The sequence below is a fragment of the Mus caroli genome, chromosome 6 (genome assembly GCF_900094665.2).
Source record: "Mus caroli chromosome 6, CAROLI_EIJ_v1.1, whole genome shotgun sequence".
Lineage (NCBI taxonomy): Eukaryota > Metazoa > Chordata > Mammalia > Rodentia > Muridae > Mus > Mus caroli.
In genome coordinates, this window is record NC_034575.1 from 4134663 (window position 1) to 4154780 (window position 20118).

Here is a 20118-nt window from a genome sequence, read left to right on the forward strand (position 1 = left end):
TCTGACCGGAAGAGGCTTGTGGCCCAACTCAGGCCAGATTTCTGCCTCCCCAACCAAAGCAGTCTCAGGTCCCGCGTGATTGGACTGGAGCAGAAGCTGTGTTCCACTCACCAGAAGTCTCAAAATCCTGTGAAGCGGGGGTCGTGGGTAGCTGGCTGGTGTCAGCCGACCCTGCGCTCTAGCTACCCAGGTGCTTGTCAGGCCGGAAGAGTTTCTCTATCTTCAAAAAGGATCATTTATTTAGAGAAAGATCATTCTAAATATTTAACTTCTTTAGATTAATTTCATTTTCTTCTTTCTTATAAGTTCTAAGAATTAGAATTCACAGTGTTAAATCTTTGAAATTGTATGACCAGTGTAATCTCAATTCTTTAAAACTGTAACAAAGTGGTTAAGAGTCAGAATTCTCAACTCAGTTTGCTAGTGGCACACATGCTACTGATCTGTCTGCATTCATTTACAAAATGCCAAGAAGTTCATCAGGTTCCATCCATTATGCAGGTCTCTGGTCTTAGCATCAAGTACTTTTTTTTTTTTTTTGCCTCTGATACTTTTAATAATTTCCTCTGAAAACCAAACTTTTGGAATTAATACAATTTTGTTCTCAACAGGGTGAAATAGCCAATTCTATTCTACTGTGTAACAGTTACTATATTTTATATAATGTCAAGTGACCATTTTTATAAAGTACCTTATAGGAGAATGGAAGTGCAACGCACTTGGGGTAGCAGCAAGTACTTTACTCACTGAGCCATTTTGCTTTTCCTCTATATGTCGTTGTTATTATATAATATCTTTGACGTTTGCCATAGTTATCTTTTCTCTTATCTCCTGCTATTCATAGTTATAGATCTTACCGAATGTTCGTTCTTACCGAATGTTAATCGTGATTATTTTGGAGTAGTGAGCTTTGGGTTGTTGCCTCCTTTATACAAATCTTTATTGGTTGAGTTTTTTTCTTCACAACAATAATACAAAGCCCTTTCTTTAAAATCTAAATGATTTTAATTTTCTTAGTCCTTTTTTGCATCTGAGGTCACAGTTTCCAACCCTAAAGATCTGTATTTTTAAAATGTTCCTCACATAATTCTCATGATATATGGGGCTTCAAAAGCACTTGAAATAGATAACTCTCTCCCATCTAAGCAAGCATGTTGTTCATAATTAATGTATAACATGTCTGAATGATGTCTTCCAGTCTAGTCTACTGCATGCAGTATGAAGAATCTGAGAGGTGGACATGCTCTTATCAGAAATCCAAGTGGGCTTTGGGGATACATTCCACCTTCACACAATGACTGCTTTATTGCAGGAACAGGAAAGAAATTAGGAGTTCTTGAAATAGGAAGGACTTACAACAAGGAGGAGCCTTCATGTGCTCTGACTGGGATCTGAGAACAGTAAGTGTGGATGGCAGCATCAGACAGCGTCCCAAAGTATTTTAAAATTGGAAACACATTATAAAACACCGAGTGTTTCTTTACATCTCTCCTGGAAAGATGCCAACTTTGAGTTTTGCTTAGTGTTACTGCCACCTCAACTGTTTTTCTAAATCAGTATAGTCAGCCTTCTATATCCATTCATTCCATATCCATAACGCTATTGGAGAAGTGTATGTGTAATAAACATATACAATCATTTTCTTTGTCTTTTTTTCTAAGCAATACAGTATAAAATCTATAAAAGCATCATTTATATTGTATACAATAGTATGGGTTCTTTAAATATACTGACCGTATATAGGAGACTTGTTATATACAAATACCTTTCCATTTTCTATAGACGATTTGGCCATCTGTGGACTTGATTATTCAGGAGGAGCCCTAGGACCAATTTGCCACCGAGAGTGATGAACAACCTAACTGTTCAGAGTAGAGCTGTGCCAAGTACCTGGCTCACCTCTCCTGACTACGTTCTTCTTCCCCTCAGGAGTTATCACTGTCTCACTATTTTATTGCTATCTTCACAGTCTGTTATACTTTGTCCATCTTTTCTCATTTGCATTGATGACAAATATTGATGAACCCAGTGAAGTATTCCATAAATACAGTGGTAGAGCTTTTTCAGGTTTGTGGTTGTGATAGTGTGATTATTGGCTTTTGCCAATCATCTTCTAAGTTCTTCTTCCTGACTCCCTACATGCATGTTGTCCTTTCTGTTTAATGGTGATTGCTTGCAAACAAAGAATGTAACGGATGAAACATTGACATTTCTTAAGCAGGTAGACAGGAGTGCACATCTCTGCTTTGTAATTGTGCTAACCATCTATGTAACATGGGAAGATGTTAGATGTTAGATGCAGATACCTTTCTATCTTATCTTTACATTACTTATACTGCCTAATATAGCTATACTATATTGTATTGGAAATAGTGTCATGGAAAAGTCTATATTACCTGTTGACTTTTAATTTAGTGTGTGTGTGTGTGTGTATGTGTGTATGTGTGCGCGCGGGCGTGTACACATGTAGATGATGCATATAACAAGTTACATGGGTGCTAGTGTCTACACTTAGATCTTCATAATGAACCATTTCCCCAGCTTGACTTTTTATACTTTCTGTTTTCTTGTTTGTAAAATGCACATTATGAGAATGGAAAGTGAACTAGCATATGGCAGGTGCTTAGCATTTTTGGAACTTCTAGAGAAGTATATACTTAAGGCCACATCATATGGGTTTATAACTGCCATGTGGTTGATTGTTAACAAACTGTTAAAAAAGAGAATAACTTGGTTGTGAAGTAGTCGGCAAGTATTCTTTGAGCCCCCACTGTTCCAGGCACCATACTGAATCTGATTACAGACAGATGCACTGGGGCTTTGTGAGCCAGTGTGTTAGCAGTGAGAGCCTTGAGCATCCAGAGTCTACGTCCAGAATTGCTACAAAACAGGGATTTGGACCTGGAGCTGGCAAACTTCTATTAAAGGGCTAGGTGAAGCTTTGTTGGACATGTTACTTCTGTTGTAGTTATTCAGCTCTGATTTGGAACCAGGCACAGTCATCATACACAGGAATGGACATGGGTGAGAACCTGGATCCCAGAAGTTCACTGACTCTGCCCATTCTCTACCCATCCCTGGCTAGGTGGCATGTGTATACACATACATACACACATACATACACAGATATTTATAAAACTGTTATTATCTGTTCATGGCACACAGACCAAGTGTAATTATATTTCTATTGACATAGGGAGCTGCATGACTTAGTTTACCTCCAGGGTGTGGGATTTTCACCTTATGCTGCTCAGTTTGTCTGTGCAAACTCCGTCTCCTTGTCATGCTGCTCGAGCTCATGTCACGGTGTTTCTTCAGGACAGCCAGCTGTTCTGGAGTCTTCTCTCAGAAGTACAGATCCTCTTCAGACTTCTCTCCCTACCCATAGGCCCCACCTGCTTCTCAGGTGGAGCTGGAGCCCGTGTCAGGCCCCCCAACGCAGAGGGAGATGTGACTTTGTCACTTTTAAAGACCAGAGACAGTCTGTAGCTGACAAAGCCTGAAGCACTTTAGTTCTAGTTCTTGTCAGAGCTTGCTCACTCCACATTGAAGAATAGAGTAAGTAGTGATTGGCACAGAAGTGAAAACACTAGAGTTGACAGCCAGGAATGGAACTTGTCCTGGCAAACAAGCTTGGCTCATGGAGGATCCTGATGAGAGGAAGGTCCCAGGCTCTGGACCAATAATAGGGAGTCCATCTTCCATTTGCTTGTAATTGTCCACAGAGGGCCATTGAAACAACACAAAGAGTTTAAACTTATAAGTGAGGAGAAGTTCGTACTATTAGATAAATTGTCTTACAGAAGGGATCAACTTCCACAGGAAATTCAACCTCAGAGTACTTCATGATAATGTAGATTACTTAGTAATTTTGTAACCAGGTACTAATTATAAAATTATTTGTTTTATTATTAATTATTTTATAATTATTACAATTTTTCTTTTTTTACAGAAATACATTCCCAGGAAATGGCCTCTAAATCTTGGCTGAATTTTTTAGTCTTCCTCTGTGGATCAGCAATAGGATTTTTTTTATGTTCTCAACTCTTGAGTATTTTGTTGCGAGAAGAGGCTGACATTCAGTCTAACATGCTTCACAATGATCCTCATGCAAGACATTCAGATGATAATGGACACAGTCACCTCAAAGGACAGATGAACTTCAACGCAGATTCTAGCCAACATAAAGGTATGCTCTGTGTTACAAGAAGGATTTAGTTGTTGAGTATGTTGGGAAATCTTGTTGCTCTCTATACCAATAGACTAAAATAACCCCTATGTGTTAGATATGAAGATGTTTTTAATTTATTTGCCTTGGGAGAAAAACCCATGATTTGCTTAAGAACTTAATAATTTAAAATTAGTTCTAAATGGAAATGTTCATAAACCATGACATAGAGAAAGACATGAGCTTGAAGAAATTTTTCTTTAGGGTCAGTTTTGTGAGGATTTACATAAACTGTTTCGTTTTTGTTTAGTCCTATTACCATAAAGAAACATTAAGATGTATATTTAAGTTTTAATTTGCATTTTTGTCAGTTATTGATCATTTTTTTGTTTTGAGGGTCAAAGAGGTACAGAGGTAAAAAAGTAAGTGCATGTTACAATGACTTCATTTTTCTCCTGGTTCTTATCACGGAAGCCAGACTTCTTTCAGTGGCGGCTTAGTCTTCTGTGTGTCCCTTGAATGTAGGTTTCTCTAAGTTTCTGTCCTTTACTTTTGGCTGTGTGATGTCACCAACTCTTGAAACTTTGACTTCTGCCTTTTCCTTACTGAGTTTATCTTCATCCATTTCCAAACATTGGGAGAAGACATTTATTAACACAATACAAATATCTCTACAAATTGACTTGGCAGAACAGAACACATATAGCCTAGAAATAATTGAAATTGCAAAATGGAAAAGCTCCCTCTAATTAAGAGTTGATTCTTTTATCTTCATACAGAGATTGAGGGCTAGGGTATCAAAATCTGATTAAGTGTTACCACCTAGCACACACACGTGTAGTGTAGCCAATTGTCATGTTGCATGACTGTTGGTGCACAGTGGTTCACCCGTGCTTTGTGTTCTTATAGAGCAGGTCACTTGCCCAATACTTACTCTACTGCACAGCACCAAACTTAGGTGTTACTGGGAAGCTTGCTGGACCTCACTTTATCAAATACATGTGCATACATATACTCGATAAATATTTATTACCTTCATGAACCACATGCGGATCATGCTAAAAATTACCCCACTTTCAAAATGTGTAAATTAAACTCCTTTTTCTCCCCACTCCTAGAACATTATTCGCCTCACTTTCTCATTTTTATCCAGCAACCATCCATGTAAACTGGGAACTATGAAACTGGGGACATTTTTTTTTAACATTCCAATTGCTATTGAATTGTAACAATTCTTCATTGCCATACATCTTCCAAGATCTCTTACTCTCCCATCTGTTTTTCCTACATCAGACTGGCTGCACATAGCTACATTCTGTTACATTTGCCCATGCCTCTTCTTGCTCTTTCTTTTAGGGAACTTTTCCTGAAGACCCATGTTGTACATCATGTTTCTAGTGGCTACATTTCTCCCTTCTCTGTTCTGCCCAAGTTCTTGGGACTCTGATTTAACACTTCCCACACTTCCTTTTCCCTCAGTATACAGAACTCTGTCAGCATTCATCTGTCAGACTGGATGGAGAGATGGCTTAGTGCTAAAGAGCACTAGCTGTTTTTCCAGAGGACCTGGGTTTGATTTTCAGCACCCGCATCGTGGCCTACAACAGGTTCCCCAATTCCAGAGCAATCATTTAGCCTCTGTGGGCACTGCGTGCCGTGTGGTTTACAGACATATATGCAGGCCAAACACCCACACACTTGAAGTAAATATATCTATTTTAACAATCCTCCTGTCATAGCACTTCTTACAACAATTCCTGGTTTACTTGTCAAGTTCCCTGCTAAACTGGAGTTTGTTCTGGTAAGAAATATGTCTTGTTCATATTTCACAGCTAGTACAAGGTAATTAATAAATGAAAGTGAGATAAAATGAGAAAATAGTGTTCTGGGAGTGGGGAGAAGAAAAAGGGAAAAGCGTATACATTTAGAGAGTGGGATGAGTAATTTTTAGCATTACCCACATCTTGTGGTCCATAAAGGTAACACATATTTATCAAATCTATGTGCATACAGTGAGAGGATCAGTCATACCCCAGCTGTGGGGATAGAGCTGTCTTGTCTCCCTCCATGTACTGTACCATTTTTTGCTGTTCGTCCAGGGTGTGATGTGTCTATGTGGCTAAAATTGATTCCTTAGTTCCAGAAGCAGAGGATGCTTCCTAACTGCAGATTGCAGCTCTTCTTCTGGACTAAGTTCCTGGTACTCCATGGCTTGAAAACCCTTCCTCCCCTTTTCTTCTGTTCTCTTTCAGTCAGTCAACTACTTAACTGTACCTCATTGTTCATCTTTTACAGGACCAAGGTTTCAACAGCTAGGTGACCATTACATTTAAAAGTGTTATACCTTAGGATTAGCTAGCGCTTTCTTATCAATTATGGCTTATAGATTATATCATCTGTGACTTAGTAAGTTGGAATCAGGAATAAAACACTAATTTGCAAAGTAATTTTGTATAGATAGAAAAATAGAGATGCAGGGCTTGTCTATAGTCCAAAGCTGAGTGCTTTCTAAAGATTTATAGAAGTATAGGTAGGCCTCTAGCAATTGAAAATAAAGAATGTTCCTTCACTGTATATATTTTTAAAAGCCTTGGTATATGATCACACATTTATGACATATGAGTAGTACTAATTGGACTTGAGTTATTAATGACAATAAAGACACAAAAGAGGAGCCAGTCAGTGGTGGGACATACATTTAACCCCAGCATGCAGAAGGCTGAGGCAGGCGGATCTCTGTGAGTTTGAGGCCAACCTGGTCTACAGAGCAAGTTCCAGGACAGCTAGGAATACACAATGAAGTCCTGCTTTGGGGGAAAAGAGGACATGTAGTTAGGAAGTTGGGACAAAAGAGGTTTAACGCTAGGGGGGGATTGGAAGAACATAGTGATGAATAGGGATGACCAGTGTACATTATATAAATGTATACAACTTTCAGAGAAGAAAATTATGTTTTTATAAAGCACTGGTCTAGATCTTTTAGTTGTACCCTTCCTCTAAACCAGTGCTGTTCACATTGTGGGCCTGATAGCTTGAGAATTGTTTTTACTCAAGTGAGGGGCTTTTGACCAGGTTTCAGGTCCTGAGCTTACTATTGTGTTTAGGAATCATTTTCATCAAACCTGGTTGGTATTCTACTTTATATCCTGACACAGACTCCTATTTCTTTACAAACTGGTAGCTTACAGAAACACTGTTCTAGATAATCTCAGGAATCCAACCTCTACCCATTGCTCTGTACTGTTTCTAACTCCTGGGCTCGCGTTTTGGAAAGAGGTGTATAGTATTGTCCCAGCATGCTCAACTCTACATTAACTCCTTTGCTTTGAACTGAAACTGATGTTATTGTGAAAGTCTTCAAGAACACCTTAGGATATTTGTACAAATTCATAACAGTTGGCTCATAGACTTCAAAAATAATGAACTGACTTGAGCAGCATGGTTTTCTTGTTGTGTTTTCCTTTTTCTTCTTCTGTCTTTTAGAAACACATTCACAGCAGTGAGAAATTCCCAGGGATACTGGGAAATACTACTTTCTTTGTAGTCTTAAGTTGCAAGGAGAGACAATGGGAGGTGGTATGTGAGTCTGAACTGCTAGGCCTGAGGTGGGGCCTGCTATCCACCTCACTGCTAACGGACTTCCCAGATGCTGTTGATACTCTCAGTGCATTCAGGTAGTAAGAGGATCTAGGGATGTTTCAGAGATCTATGGGTAAAACTGACAGGAAATTAGAGAGTCAGGTCGCATTAGCTTGTGCCCATTTCTCAAAGTCATTAATAATGATGGGTAAATAGAGTCTTAAATTATTTATGAAAAGTTTTTTTGGTGTGATATATTTGGGTTTTACATCTGTGTAAAGGTAACTTTTAAAAATGTTTCTTTGATAGATGAGAACATAGACGTTGCTGAGAACCTCTATCAGAAAGTTAAAATTCTTTGTTGGGTTATGACAAGCCCTCAAAATCTAGAGAAAAAGGCCAAACATGTCAAAGCTACGTGGGCCCAGCGTTGTAATAAAGTGTTATTTATGAGTTCGGAAGAAAATCAAGACTTCCCTACCGTGGGATTGAAAACCAAAGAAGGCAGAGAGCAACTGTATTGGAAAACAATTAAAGCCTTTCAGTATGTACATGACCATTATTTAGAAGATGCTGACTGGTTTATGAAAGCAGATGACGACACATATGTCATTGTAGACAACCTGAGATGGCTTCTATCAAAGTATAACCCTGAACAACCCATTTACTTTGGGCGAAGATTTAAGCCCTATGTGAAGCAGGGATACATGAGCGGAGGAGCGGGCTATGTCCTAAGCAAGGAAGCCTTGAGAAGATTTGTTAATGCATTTAAAACAGAAAAGTGTACACATAGTTCCTCCATTGAAGACTTAGCACTGGGAAGGTGCATGGAAATTATAAATGTAGAAGCTGGAGATTCCAGAGATACCATTGGGAAAGAAACCTTCCATCCATTTGTACCAGAACACCACTTAATCAAAGGTTATCTACCAAAAACATTTTGGTACTGGAATTACAACTATTATCCTCCCATAGAGGTAAGTCTAGAAGTTATTAGTATTATATAAATACTTGGGACTGACTTTTGTTTACCTGAATTTTTTTAAAGGCTAGTTAATATGTACATGTTTCATTAGTACCAATAACCCAAGCTTTTTTATGTATGTACTGACAGTGTAACACAGCAGATGAGAACAGAGGCCCCAGCCAGTCATTCAGTAGCTAGCTATTGAGACCTCTGTAGGCCCGCCACTAGCATACTGTCACTGGCAGATAAAAAAAAGTTAATACAGGCATCTTAGTTTTCTTATGCTCTCTATAAGGAGGCACAAGGAAAATAGGCATACTTATAAAGAAGTGATTTGAGAGAATGACAGGTGCTCTAAACCTGGGGGTCATGACTCCTTTGGCAAACCTTAACTGCAAAAATATTTACATTAATTCATAACTAGCAAAACTACATTTACCAATTAGCAACCAAAATAATTTTAGGCTTAGGAATCACCACAGTGTGGTAAAAGTCTAATTAAGGGTGAAGTCTACCATTGACCCGGTAGCCTCTGAGGCTCGGTGCGTAATGGAAGAGACCCATCATTAGTTAGACTTCTCCTCCTTTGGCCTTGTCTGGGGAATTCTAAGCCCCAACACATGCCTCTACTGAGAATACCACGTAGCCTCAGTTAGATGATAGAGTCAACTTCCTGTCTCCTGACACAAACCCGCTCAGGTAGCACCTGAGACTTCTGAAATGCTTCCCGGTGGTAATGAGGCCTTCAATAGCCTAAGACTTCAGCCTGGCCTGGATGTTTCCACCCACCGTCCCCGAAAACTTTATAAGCCTTGAATCACCCAAAGTAAAATTGATGTGACTCCCCACCGCTGGTCCAGGTGTGTGTTAGTCACCATACATACTCACAGGACTTCCAAACGGCCCCTCCCCTGGTTAGGCTTTGCCCATGTGGACTGTATCAGCCAATGATCTTCGAGGGCAGGGAGAACCACACTACAGCATTAGGAACTGTATTAAAGAGTTGGGCATTAGGAAGGAGAGGCACTGTTCTAAAGAAACCCAAGAAGACAGTGTGACTTTAGGTGGGGTAGTCTGCCATGGATTTGGTGATTGTTGAACAACTTGGGTGAGGCTAGAGATGTATGTGAAGATCTAGACCATGAGTTTTATAGTTATCAGGGGAAAGTAAGGTTCAGAAAGACTAGATTCAAGTACTGTTCTTCCATTTTATAGTTGGATGATCTTAAAATACAAGATCTGGCTTATTTTTGAGCCTCAGTTTCTCCATGTGTAAAATGGGTGCCATCTATCTCTCTCATTTGTAATTACACTATAGTATAGCCCAGGACAGTATTTAATGACAAGCTTGTCTCTAGTTCGTATCTTAATGTACATTAAATCAGAACTGAGAGGGTTGCATTACCTATAAACTATCTCAAAAGTATATATCTTAACTTTCCCAAGTATAAAACTATTGACACATTTGCCTCAGATATTTTCAGAATAAAAGTGTTATAGACAGTTAAGGCCCATGTGCCCTCTTATCTTTTTCCTCTAACCACTACTACCAGGAATTAAATGTTATTCATTACCATTGCAAGCTTTTATATTTTCCTGCAAGTTGATATGTGCATAAATAAGTCAGCATTGTTTCGTAGATTTTAAGATCAAATTATACCTTAGACATCTTACAAATTTCTATGTTTATACATTGAATTTTATTAACATTGATATATTTCTCTGCTTTGTTCTAAGTGACAATTTAATATATGAATATTCTGTAATTAGTTCATTTTGCTGCTGATTAGAGAAAATCTATATGCCTGCTGTAGTAAATTACTCAAAGGATTATAAGACATAGCCTCTCAGACTCAGTTATTGATTAGTAATGCTTTCAGGCAAGTTACTAGTTCTTTATGCCGCCTTTTTCTGGCCCTAACATACTACTAATATACATTAGGGCACCACTCCAAGCTAGTGCTTCATTTTCTGAAGATTTTGATGTTTTTTCATAAGTTCTGAACCCCTTACCATATAAAATATATTCAAATTCATCATTATAAATCATGTAATGTGTATACCCAGATACATATAATTATTTATAAAGAGTGTAAGATATTCCAGACATGTACAACAGTAACAAAAATATGCTTGCCATTTTATTAGCAGTATCCTTCCTTCTTTTTAAGAGTGCTTTATAAAAAGGATGTATTTAGCAATATGCCTTAGATGAATAAAATAGATATAGTGTCTTCGACTTGAATCATAGTGGCTTTTAAATGGATGGCAAAATATTGTTGCCCTTATAAAAACATATTCCAATAGGTTGAAGATTCTAAAAATAAAAGTATTGAAGTTGCATAAGTCTTTTAAAATTACCCATTCTTTATCAGAAAAATGAAACCAAAATTCCATTATTATCATTCAGTAATTCTTTTCTTTGAAGTATGAATTATTGTCTTTAAAGAGTTTCTAAATATACATATTTTTCTCTGTAATCATCACTGAGAATATAGATCTTGGTCTTGTTTTGGAGTCTTTGGTGTAATTGTTTTGTTTTGATTGTTGTTCTTTGTGAGACAAGAGGCTGCCCTTGAACCTCCAATGATCATCCAGTTTCTGAGTGCCATGATTCCAGGCTGTGCCACTACACCTGGTTACAAAACTGTTTAGCTAGCAAGTTAGGGTATAAGATAGTCAGAATGATCAAAATTTTGTAGCTCAGAATGACAAAGTCTAATTTAGTCTTCATTTCAGATAATTTTTTTGCATTAATTTTAGTCTGAAACAGTGCATAGTTTAGATGGAAATTTTTCCAAATCATTGTAGTTTCAATTCTTAGACTCTTGATACTGCAGCTTCATTGTGTACCTAGAGCATCACCTATAGGAAGGTCAGAGTCTGGGATTGTAATTCTGTATGGATTTTAATTCTCTTTGGATTTAGCCCACATTGTTTTGAACCTTTCATCTTTAAAATGTTTTTAAGCTGATAAGGATGTATTGATCTCCTTCCTTTTCTTTCTCCCAAGTGTTTTGGCACTTGCCGTGTCTCCTTCTTTTGTATATAGCCCATTAGTTTAGTGAAAATGATATCTTTACCCAAGAAATGATATCTTTACTTTAGGGTCCTTGGTGAAATTTTACAGTTTCCCTCAGATCATTGTATGTTATTGTTCATTGTTTTTGATTTAATTATCTTACTTTGTGTGTGTGACTGTTTTGCCTGTGTGTATGCCTTGTACCTCAAGAAGATCAGAAGAGGGTATTGGATCCCCATACTCAAGTTACAGATGGTTGTGAACCACCATGTATGTAGGTGCTTGGACCTAAACCCCGGGTCCTCTGCCAAAAAACAAGTGCTCTTAATGCTGGGCCATCTTTCCATATCCAGATGGTTACGTCTCATCTTAAATGTTCCCCTCCATAGTCAGTATATTTGGTACTATCTTGCTTGGGCTTTTAATCTTCTTACTTAACTGGCATATATGAGAATATAGATAGTTTGTTTTCAGTACTGAATCTAAGGTCTCATACATGCAAAAGTGCTGTATCCCAGCCCTTTGAGAACTGTTAAATGTAACTTTGCATCTGACAGTTACAACACTTGTAACAGTCAGACTTGTTTATATCTGAGGAGTTTCCTTTGACTTGAAATCCTCTAGTAATTTATCGTCACCCACAAAGAGCTGCTTTGTTTTCTTTCCAACAACTATAGTTCTTGTTTAGTGAATGTATTTTATTTATACAAGACATTTAAGAACAATATTTTAGGCATCTACCAAAAATGTCAGACAAATAAAGCCTTATTCTTTTAATAACTTCCCCTTTAATTTGAAGAAATCAAAATGTTTAAATGGTTAAGCTTCAGTTGCAGTTGCTGTGGCAGTTCCAGGTTTGGTTTTAGCTTCTTAGGGACTGGAAGAACTGTTGGCTTCTTACAGCATCTGATGGGTCAGATACCTCGGCCTTCTGCTCAAGCTTGGACGCTTCAGTATTTTAAAACTAGTATGACTATGCGACATGTGGGCTGTGGGCCACTTATTAACAGTGTCCCCTTCTGTTGTTTTTTTAGGGTCCTGGTTGCTGTTCTGATATTGCAGTTTCTTTTCACTATGTTGATGCGACAACTATGTATGAATTAGAATACCTCGTTTATCATCTTCGTCCATATGGTTATTTATATAGATATCAACCTGCCTTACCTGAGAATATACTAAAAGAAATTAATCAAGTAAACAAAAAGGAAGATACAAAAATAAAATTAGGCAACCCCTGAAAGCAGAACATAAGTGGACTGAGGATAAATGGTCTACATTGCACTGAAGGACTCTGGCCTTTCTACGGAACACTGAAATCCCAGTGAGGAACTCACCTGAAGTGAACATTCCATATAGAAATCTTTCAAATGGATGACTATAAACTGAAGCATTTAAAGAGCTGTGAAGTTTGCTAAAACGTGTTTTGATACAGTAATATATAAATATAAATAAATATATATGAAGAATTTGTGTTTTTAAATGGTGACAGAAGAGCTAGAAAGACTCGTTCTGACTGTTCCCGACAGTGTATGTTGTTATCACTGCAGTTGGTGTGGTTAGTTTATCGTCACCTTCTGCACCACCCCGGTTAGAACACAATGCTGAACAGATCTGCCTTAAAAAGAAAGAAAGAACTGTTGCTCAGTGTTGTTTCTCAGCTGATGTGTAGATGCTACAAACCAGCCTTCCAGTTGCCGAGTGAAAATGTTCCTGGGATTATATTATATATTATATATTATAATTGGCAGTGTTTCCTCAAGAAGAATAAGAAGGGCACTTGCCCCAAAGTGCAGTAATTAACCGCATTTCCAATTATTATGAGCCTTGACTCCATTAGATACTTAGTTCTAAAGATAATCAACCTGATACCAAGTCCCCATTGTCCCCTTTCGAAATGTTTGACCCTGAATACCATTTTTCACTATTAATGCTAATTTACTCAAAGCATTGGCAGCATTCTGTAAATCATGCATTTTCAAATATTTTGTTCCCAGATTCACCCATTGTTAATTGTAGGTAACAATTAAATTTAATGCTGTTTGGACAAGCTTTTCTTGTATTTGGTACCTCTCTCAGGAATTATTATTTAGAAGTCTTTACCAACTATATAATTGTTCCTTTTATTTTCCATCCTGTGGAGATGAGACTTGTTTGTGCCTTTCATAACTTGTTTAAAGCACTTTTAAAATTAATTTTTGTCTGATGTGGCAGGTAACACTGGCAAATATTTTTGAATGCAGCTTTTGGCCAGAATTAATTTAAAGCACGATCAAGTAAAGGGTACTTAAACAATCTAAGATGTCATATAAATAACACCCTATTTCCTGCTGACTTCTTATTTGGGGATAACCTTGCCAGCAGTAATTCCAACAGAACAGAATCCCATTCAGACGGCCATGAGGAGCAACCTGTGTCACTCTGATGTCACTGGCTGTTTAAATAGAGTTTCTGAAAGGATAGAACCTTACCTTGTTTTGGTCATCATCAATACTGAATGTAGAACAGAATATTTTACAGATTTCCCATAACATTATTTTTAATTGTTAATGATTTATATTTCATTATGCTAATTTTGCCTGATTAGTTCGCCATTGAGTCTATAGCTTGGCTAAATAATAAATATAAATAGTTTATACTTACTGTGCCAAAACCATAACCTTTATAGATGATATACTTGACAGGATGTTTGTTTCATTGACTAGTATGGGTCACTCTGTCCCTGTAATGAAAATACAAAGTCAAATTTACAGATTTAACTTGGCTTACGTTCTTACCGTGGTGCCATCTACCAGCATCCTAGGCTTCCTGTCTGTGTTTTATACGGCACTTTACCGTGGTTGGGATATGAATTTGTCTCTATTCCATATGTGCTTCTCTTCTCTACTAGCAGAGTAAATGATTTATCCTAATCATCCAAAATCCTTAACATTTATTCATAGGAAATGAACGCTGCAGTGAATCCGGGCTGTAAAGCCAAGCAGCCTGGCTTTTAAGTTCCTCCTCCATCACTGTTTATGTAACCTTGAACAATTTACTTAGTTTCTCTGTGCCTCCGTTTCCTCATCTATAAATTAGGAATAATGATACTACCTACCTCACAAGATTTTAATGAGGATTATAGAAATGAATATACATAAGGTTATTAGAACACTGTCTGGCTCAGAAAAAGGCATGATTTTAAGTATAAGGTTTTATTCTGTTACCTTGGCGTATAAATAATTTAATGTAGATAAATGAAATTATCAAATCAGATCTGAAGGAAATGTGTTGCACATTTCCTATAATACAGATTATGTGGTATTCATCTAGTGCCTGCTGTATGCCAGATATTGCTCTTAATCTGTACACTTGTGTTAATCCTCAAAATTGGGTGTTAGTCCCATACTGTAGGTGAGGAGACTGAGGCTATTCAAGTAATGTTTCCACTGTCACAAAACTAGAAGGCTGGGATCTATAATCAGAACCTGTGTTTTGTTTGCATTATTGTTAGCCTTGGGGTTCGTCGTGTGAATATATGAATTTGTGGAGTAATTACACACACATGGATGAATAGTCCATGACTTCTGGAGCTGCTGGCCAGTAATAGTCAAAATGCTCAAACAGCTAAATGGGTATGTTTATTGTTAAACTGTGATTCTCGTACTCCAACTATACGTTTGTTGAGATGGAGAGCTCAAGGTTTGATTTTTAGCATGGGACCCTAGAGTATGCATTCTTCCAAGATACCTACTAGTGACTAAAGTAGCATTACTGAGAACTTGTTGGAGCTTGTTCTTGTCTTCAACCCAGCCTGGACCTGTGTCAGAAACTCCAAGACAGGGCCTAGCACTTTGGTTTGAAAAGTAATTTTACTAGCCCTCTGCTGAGAGCCATTGCCGGTTTACCTACGTGGTTTTGGTGCAAATAGTCTTTGGAACACACTCAGGATCTCTGCCCAGGAGAGAGGCATTTTTCAAAGACTCTGAAACATGTTTTAAATTAGTGTAGTTCAGGATTATACTATATTAAAAATAAAATCTTGTAAAGTTTAAAGGGTCTGCGCATCCTTGGTTTTGGCAAAATTCTTTACTTCTATAATGGCTATTACCAAGACCTTAAAGTGTGTAATCCTACACGTTTATTCATTTCACACTGAGTAGCAAGTGTTCAGTGAGTACTAATATGTACATATGAATTCACTAAAACATATGTAAATGAATATCATGAAAGTTTCCACTAGTTACTGAAATTTGCAATAGAAATAGGAAAATGCTGCTTTACAATATGCCAAGTATTTTCTGCTAGTTTATACTATCAGTTTTGCCACCTATCCCATGACCTAATGAAGCAAAAACTTTCTCCCAAATATTTGGTAGAGCACATTAAACAAGATTTTATGGTGAAATGATTAATTCACTATCTTAAAGATCTCTGTCATGAATAATTGATTGTAGTGTGGTTTCAAGTCAAGACTTTATTTTAATAAAGTCTTGTGTTATCTATTAATATGTTTGTGTTTTTCTAGTGGGGAGTTCATAGATACAAAGCCGGGTTTTGCCCCAGAGTTTTGACTGCTTGAACATATCTAAATTTCATAGATCAGTTTGTTACTATACAATGATTCAGAAATAAATCATTGACGACTTCATTCTTTGTCGTGAAGGTGGTAATTGCGATTGAGCGTTACAGTGTTTGCTGACCGGTTGTTTTCATAGTTGTCTCTTGACGTTTGTTTTTTGCTTTGTTTTGTTTCTACACCCTTAGCCTGTCAAACTGTATTGCTAGATTGAGGCCCTGTTACACTTGAAAGACATCCCCACTTGGTTTGTCAGATCCTGCCTGGCTGTGCTCTTGCACTCTCAGTTTCATTCTGTTTTTGATAGTTGCTTTCTGCTTAACTTCAAGCCACTTGGAGTGCTGTCTTCTTGGAGTTGATTTGGGTGATCAGAATGTTTATCATTTATGATCGTTTTATATCTAGCACAGGTTTCCCATGAGACTAAAAATCCAACAATAGTCTGCTTGCTTTCAGGCTACTTGCCCTAATTGAATGTACAACCTAAAACAATTCTGCATCTCTAATTGAGAAAGCAAAGTTATTTTCCCTCCTCTTAAAAGCAAAGGGCAAACGCATTGCCTTCATTTCTATTGTTTTGTATTAGGACTTACAAAAACATCACGAGAAATATGGGAGGCAAGCTGTGGTACGTGTTACACTAATGTAACCTCTCTTGGTTAAAGATGGCTTACAGTTACATATCAGAGCTATATCAAAAGTCTTACCACCGGGGGAAATGAGAACTTTGTACAGATTCTCTTTAGAGAAGCAACTGGAAAAGCGGCATCCGGGCTAACTGTACTTATTTCATCTCCCTTACCTCTTTTGAGTCTTGAGTTACATTAAGTTTGAGTGACTTTGCAGGGCGCTGTGACAGTGATCTACATGAAGTGTGCTATTAGAGGGGGACGAATCTTACTGCTAAGCAGTGTGTTGTATTATACAGTCAATGGTTGTGTTTTGGAATTTAAAAATAATTTAAAGTAATAGTGTCAGTGAAGGGTTTAAAATGTCTGGTGACTTGCTTATTTTAAGTGATCACCATTAAGTCAGAAAAAAAATGTATTTTTAAATGTTTTTTAAAGTGCCTTTTGAGAATTTTTAAATAATTGATTCAAACAACTACATAAAATAAACTACCATGTTCAAAACTTGCTTTATCTGTGTATTTTTTTAACTGTTATAAGGGGATGGTTTGGGTTTTTTTTTTTTTTTATCAAAGCCTTTTCTGTGTGTGTAAGCTTTCATAATTGTTCTAGAATATATGTTATATAAAGCAACAAAGTATCCCACATGTGGCTTAGACTGACGCATGTATAAAATCAGAATACCTGCTCACTACAGTCCTGCAGAGAAGGCGAATGGAGGAGAGGAGGCATAATGAGAGACAGCAGGGAGAAAGAGAAGAAAGATTGCTGTCTTGTTATTTTTATCTTTCCCATAAACTGAGGGATCTGTTTATTCAATAGATTATTATGCTAAGCATCAGCTAGAAATATAGTAGCAAGCAGGACATATAGGCTCACTGTCATCCAGTTTATCCTTCTAGAGCCAGGAAATTCATCAGTAGAGTGAACATTTAACAAGGGAAGTGATATTAGGAAAATAAAGTCCTATAAAACAGCAATTTTCTGAATGGTGCCTCAAAGAACTGTGAAAAGATAACCTTGACTTGAATGATGGCCATTTTGTGAATTCCTGAAGTCATTCATGCCTTTGAAGTTCTTTGTTCTTGGTATATAAAAACAGGCTGGCATATTTGCTTCAGCAGGCTTTGGGCATGTGGAAGAGCTCACTGAAATGTGATGATAGGCTGCTGATGATACACTTGCCGTTTGTAGTCTTAATTTACCTGGTGCTCAGGTAATATTAGATTAATCTGGTATATTTAGGATACAAATCAAAGTTGACTCAATATTCTTCCTAGGTAGTTGATACAAATGAACAGCTGAACTCATAAAGCATGGAAATTGGCTTCTGGTTTCAGAGGGTTAGAGTCCATGATGGTGGAACAAAGACGTGGTGGCAGGAACAGCTGAGCCCTCACATCTTAATCCCAATGTAGGAGACAGAGAACACAGGGAATGGCACACATCTTTTAAAACCTCAGAGCCCACCCCTAGTGACACAACTGCCAACAAAACCATTCCTAGTTTCTCCCAAACACTTCCACCAACTGGGAACCAATATTTGAAACATGAGCCAATAGGGGTTATTTTCATTCAAACTTCTACATACAGCTGGTTAGAGTCCATAAAGGCAGAGAGCAAAAGGATGGTAACAGGAACAGCAGAAAACTCGCATCTTAATCTACAACCATGAAGTGGGAGACCCACTCTTTTGGCTGTTTTTAGGCTGAGTATAAACCACTTTCTCAATGAGGTGAAAGTATGTGCTTAGAATGTCCTTGGTCACAGAGATGACTTGTGGCTTATAAAGTAACTTTTAGAAACCTGTATGTCCAGTTGAATTCCTCTGCCCTTTGCCTTTTGGTTTCTGCCCCTTTGAACCTCACGGTCTATTTCCACTTCCAACCATACCACTATTGTCTTCTCATTGCTAATAGTTCTTTATATACTTGTTTCTACATTTGGAAAACTGTTTTAAAGTTATAACTTACAGGGCATAATTCAGTTCTCAGCTAACCTGAGCCACTTTCCTATATGTCACTGAAAGACGACGACTAAAAATACACGTTAAGGTAAAAAAAAAAAAAAAAAAAAAAAAATAAAAAATTTTAAAAATACATGTTAACGTGACCTAGAGTTTTTTTTTTCTTCTCTACACAAATGTTTCTAAAACTCACTTAGTAAAATTTCTATACGTAAATTGATACTACCCCATGAGATAAACTTAATTTACAACCACAATTGATACCATCTTCGTTGGCAAAACAGGCACTTGAGACTTGGACTGGTAATGTCCAAAGGGAGCTCTTAATAACATAATCAGACATGTTTTCCCACTTACTTGAGACAATGAGGCTGACTATCTTCTGGTCTGCTGTAGTGAACTTAGTGGAAAATAGTGCTTAGCGTTCCATAACAGGTGTCTGGGGAAGGTGACATTCCTTGCCACACTGCCAGCAGCCTTTGCCATCCAAAACTTCAATCCGTTATTTTGAGAAGCAGTTGCTTCCCAGCTGTAATGATGAATAACTTGCTTCTTCAGATGCAGGCTAGGAAGGTGACAAGAAGCCTGGAGTTGTCTCCTGAGTACTATAAAGGGCATTGTAACCGATGTAATCCCAAGTGGATTGAGGAATATAGAGGTGAAGCATTGGGAAGGGCTATGTGAAGTTACTCAAAAGAAGCAGATTCAAAATCTAGTATTCGCCCAAAGTCAGTGGTTAAATTGGCTCAGATATATTTCTTTTAATTAGCACACTGTCATCTCTTTGAGATGCTTGGACCTCTAACATCATGGAGCAATTAAAGTATTTGGAGAATTGCCAAATAATCAGAAAAGGAAATGTATTTCACAGAGTGAAACATCCCTTGGTCTAAAGGACAGAAATAAGGCATGTATTGTAATCCACCTCAGTTGGGAGAAAAACACCTTTGTAGACAAAAGACGCTTCAGTACTCAGTATTAAAGTAGTCTACCACACAAAAGTTCATTGCTGTAGTCCTTCATCTTATTTTCACTGTAGATTGAGCCTAGATCCTGCCACCTATAAGTTCTGAAATTGAACTACATCCCCAAACCACCTCTCCTTAAAATTTTGAGATGGGCTCTCCCTATGTTGACCAGGAGGAGGTAGGGATATGTGTGTGTGTGTGTGTGTGTGTGTGTGTGTGTGTGTGTGTGTGTGTGTGTATGTATGTATGTGTTGGAATATTTCA

General features: G+C 37.6%; 1 protein-coding gene across 1 annotated transcript in view; it reads left to right on the top strand.

Moving 5' to 3' along the window:
• Positions 1-15591, top strand: part of C1galt1 (core 1 synthase, glycoprotein-N-acetylgalactosamine 3-beta-galactosyltransferase 1) — a 30806-nt gene extending 15215 nt beyond the window's left edge. Inside the window, exons 2-4 of the mRNA XM_021165113.2 lie at positions 3953-4189; positions 8057-8724; positions 12771-15591. Coding sequence (XP_021020772.1) covers positions 3970-4189; positions 8057-8724; positions 12771-12974 — 1092 coding nt within the window. The 5' untranslated portion in view covers positions 3953-3969 and the 3' untranslated portion in view covers positions 12975-15591. The remainder of the gene's footprint in view (positions 1-3952; positions 4190-8056; positions 8725-12770) is intronic.
• Positions 15592-20118: the final 4527 nt, after the last annotated feature.